General features: G+C 38.3%; 1 protein-coding gene across 1 annotated transcript; it reads left to right on the top strand.

Annotated features, from left to right (window-relative positions):
* Positions 1-812: 812 nt before the first annotated feature.
* Positions 813-2,507, top strand: LOC106296894 (sodium-coupled neutral amino acid transporter 4-like). The gene has a single exon (XM_013733137.1). The coding sequence runs from the start codon at positions 928-930 to the stop codon at positions 2,314-2,316; it is 1,389 nt and encodes a 462-aa protein (XP_013588591.1). The 5' UTR covers positions 813-927; the 3' UTR covers positions 2,317-2,507.
* The last annotated feature ends 1,629 nt before the right edge of the window (positions 2,508-4,136 follow it).

A 4,136-nucleotide genomic window follows, 5' to 3' on the forward strand; every position in this document is an offset into this window, starting at 1 on the left:
AAAACGACTTTAAAATACAAAAATGAGGACACCTTATATGTTAGATTTTTCTTATATGTTAGATTTTTTCTTAGATGTTATATTTTTAATTTTTTAAAACGACTTTAAATTACAAAAATGTAAGTTTTCCATAAGTATACGACTAAAAACATTAAAATGACATGTATCAATTCGATGGTTGATTTGAAAGTTTTCAAAACCATATGGAAGATAAAAGTCAAAATAATTCAACTGTAAAAACAATACTGTTCACTTTTTTCAAGAATGTGTTCGATGGAAAAAATAAGGTTTTTATGTCATAATTTGTTTAATGTCCAATCCGATCAACCCATGATGTATTAATTATAGTTTTGTTCCATTATTTTTAATAAAAATTGATCCGTTCCATCGGAAAGAAATTATATAATAACAATAAAAAATATTTTATATATATAAATAAAATGATCACATATATAAAAAAAACTATCGATAATATATACAAATAAACTCATTATGCGTAAAGTGCAGGTCTTATCCTAGTGTTTTATTAATCTGTGTGTCGAAGCCTAGAACCACAGGTAAAATGAAAACGGAAGGGGTACTTGTTATTTTCAGATTCTTAAATAAACGTTTAAACGCCTAACCTAAGCTATTGTGAATCTTAAACCCCAAAAAAGGAAGAAAAGATTTAAATGATCCTATGTTTAATAAAGGAGGCCACGTGTGAAGAAAAAACACCAATAGCATGATTGAAGTTCCCTCTCTCCTTCAAATCTCTCTCTCCTTCAATCTCTCTCTCTCGCCGACGAGTCAGGAACAACGACCAATTGATACAAAAAAAAAAAAAAAAAAAAAAAGTCTCCCCTTTCGTCTTCTCCGATCTTAGATTATATCTCTAAATTCATCTTCTTACTCCCCCAAATCGCGGTTTCAGAGAGATCTGGGGGAATGGATAGCAGTTACTCAGTCATCTCCAAAAACTCCTACGTCGAGTTACAGAAACAGACCAAGTTCCTTCCTCTCGACGAAGAAAGGTTCGTCAACGGCGTCCGCGACGATCTCGATCCCGACGCCGGATCTAATCAAGGATCCGGGATCTCCGGCGCCGTTTTCAACCTCACCACGTCCATAATCGGCGCCGGGATCATGGCATTGCCGGCGACCATGAAAGTCCTCGGCTTGGCTCTAGGGCTCCTCCTCATCGTCCTAATCGCGGTCCTATCCGAGATCAGCGTCGAGCTTCTCGTCAGATTCTCGTCCCTCTACAAGTCCAGATCCTACGGCGAGGTCGTGCAGTTCGCGCTGGGGAAGCCCGCTAGGGTTCTCTCCGAGGTCTGCATCGTCGTCAACAACGGCGGCTTCCTCGTCGTTTACCTCATCATCATGGGTGACGTCATGTCCGGTTCTCTTCACCACGTTGGGGTTTTGGATCAGTGGCTTGGGAACGGGTTCTGGGACCACCGTAAAGTTTTGATTTTGGTTGTCGTGGTCGTCTTCTTGGCTCCTCTCTGCGCGTTGAACAGGATCGATTCCTTGAGCGTTACGTCAGCTGCTTCCGTGGCTCTCGCTGTTGTGTTTGTTGTTGTTTGCTTTGTTGTCGCGGCGGTTAAGCTCGTTGAAGGGAGCGTTGACGCTCCGAGGATGAGTCCTGATTTTGGGTCTACAGAAGCGGTCTTGGATCTGCTCGTCGTGATACCGATAATGACCAACGCTTACGTTTGTCATTTCAATGTCCAGCCCATTTATAACGAGCTCGAGGGTCGAACGCCTGAGAAGATGAACAGAGTTGGGAGGGTCACGACGGCTGTTTGTGTGGTTGTGTATGCTTCGACTGCTGTGTCTGGTTATCTTCTCTTTGGTAAGGATACTGAGTCAGATATATTGACTAACTTTGATCAAGATCTTGGTATCCGTTTCAGCTCCGCGGTGAATTACGTTGTCAGAGTGGGATACATTCTTCATCTTGTTCTCGTCTTCCCTGTGATCCATTTTTCATTGAGAGAAACGGTGGATACTTTGTTGTTTGAAGGCTCGCCTCCTCTTTCCGAAAGCAAGAAGAGATCTTTGGGGCTTACAGTGGTCTTGCTGGCTCTTATTTACATTGGCTCGACGATGATTCCAAATATATGGACTGCGTTTAAATTCACAGGAGCAACGTCGGCGGTCTCGCTTGGTTTTACGTTTCCTGCTCTTATCGCGTTAAGGTTAGGGAAACAGAGCAATTCGTTAAGCCAGGTGGAAAGATCTGTGTCGTGGTTGATGCTAGTCTTGGCGGTGGTGGTTAGCGTTGTGGGAACGCTTGGCAACATTTATAGTCTCAGAAGCAAATCAGATTGATACTTTGTTTAGCGGTTTTACAGGAACTTTTCAGAGATTCTTAGTCCAATACAGAACCGGCAAGTCTTCAGTTTTGTGACTGCTGCATGCCACACCTTTAGGGTCCATAGATTTCATCATAGCAATTACTTCTATGTATGTATACAGACCAAGATTCTTATTGATATATACACGCAATTTTGCTGTTTCTATTAATAACCTCTCTTTATGGCTTTGATTCATTGTCTTGTTCTTCTGTGTTTTCTTTGATCATCCGAGGATTATGAGTGTAGTTTGAAAATTGAAACCGAGTTGGTTTAAACTTAACCAGGTTTAAATAGAGTATGTATCTGATATGTAACCATGATTCAAGCTATGAGTTTTGAAATGGTTGTTAGAATGACTCAGTGCTTCGGGAAGATGTAGTTTTGAAACTAAAGCGAAGTAAGGAAACTTGAGTTCGACTTAAAGGTTATCAATAAAGATCTTTTATAACACCTTTGGTTCATTCATGACCACAAAAAGTATAATATTGATTGGCGTGGAGTAATAAAAATTGTATAGTGATCGAACGACTTTACCTTGGTTGTTTATGCAAATCTTCCAATTCAATCTCAGTCCATTATATGAATACAATACAATGAATGTATGGTGTAACCAACCAAATAACCAAGGCCAATCAATAACCTTTTTTTGACTAATTTTGAATGTGTTATAGATATATGTCTTGTCTTTGCCAATCAATAACCAAAAAAAAAATAACCTTAAAACATATAATATGGCCAAACCGAAATTTGAATGGAAGCTAGCTAATGGCTGGTAGTGCATTTTAAATTCTACATGCTCAACCCGTGATTCCCAATCGTCTTTTATCTGTCTCTATCAATAAGTTTAAATTTGCAACTGTTAGACATGTTTAAACAACATTCTGATTGAGTGATGGATGTTTATTTTCATGATTGCATCCACTCGTGTCCATGTTTTTTGTAATCACAGCAACATTCGTTAATAATGGCTCACAAGCTCAATAATCTATCTTCCTCCTTAATTCAAAAGCCAAACTGAGGATAATCATAAAAACAATGGATCCGTATTTCATTGACTTCAGTATTGATAAATAACCCATAAAATACAATAACAGTGCCAAAAGGCAAACACAAATTCAGACAAAATATTAGTTGACTAGAGAAGGTGAATATTAATTTCCATATATAGTAGTAATTTAATATGGTTATTAGTTGACCTAAATACAAATATAATCTATATTATAATAGATCAGTTTTTGCTCACTCCTCAGCGCGCCACGTCATCGTTTTGTGAGCCCCACTTTTAAAAAGTGTAAAAAAGCGTCAAGTCCATGGCTCGAACCCGGGTTATTGAGATATAAACACCAACATTTATACCACTAAACTAACTGATACATTTGTACATTGATGGCCGAACCTAATATATATTTATGAAGGTCGAAAGCCCTTGCTTCTTCGGCTTCCTCTGAGGGTCGGACCTACAAGTGTGTTATGGATTTTATTTTTAAATGGGATTCATCACGTTATATGAAAAAAACTTAAGTTTGCAACAATTATGATTTTCCTATATTGTAAACTGTTGTAGTTTAATATGGGTTCTTTTCATCATTGTCTCAAACAAGTCTGAGTTACAGAGTTGCGCCGTGTGTATATTCGTAATCTATTTTTTCACCGGTGAACTCTTCATGTCCCCATCTTAAATCGTTTGATCATAAATGTTCCTGATTTGTAGCCCCTCTGAAAATCCTATATATATGATTCTCATCTTTGATGAACCCAATCTGCATCTCCACAAAACTCATTGATTCCTCTTAG

Source organism: Brassica oleracea, chromosome C6, assembly GCF_000695525.1.
Source record: "Brassica oleracea var. oleracea cultivar TO1000 chromosome C6, BOL, whole genome shotgun sequence".
In the NCBI taxonomy this organism is placed as follows: domain Eukaryota; kingdom Viridiplantae; phylum Streptophyta; class Magnoliopsida; order Brassicales; family Brassicaceae; genus Brassica; species Brassica oleracea.

Bases quoted from the DNA above. Each gene is read 5' to 3' on its own strand.
- LOC106296894 (XM_013733137.1), top strand. From the start codon at position 928: ATGGATAGCAGTTACTCAGTCATCTCCAAAAACTCCTACGTCGAGTTA.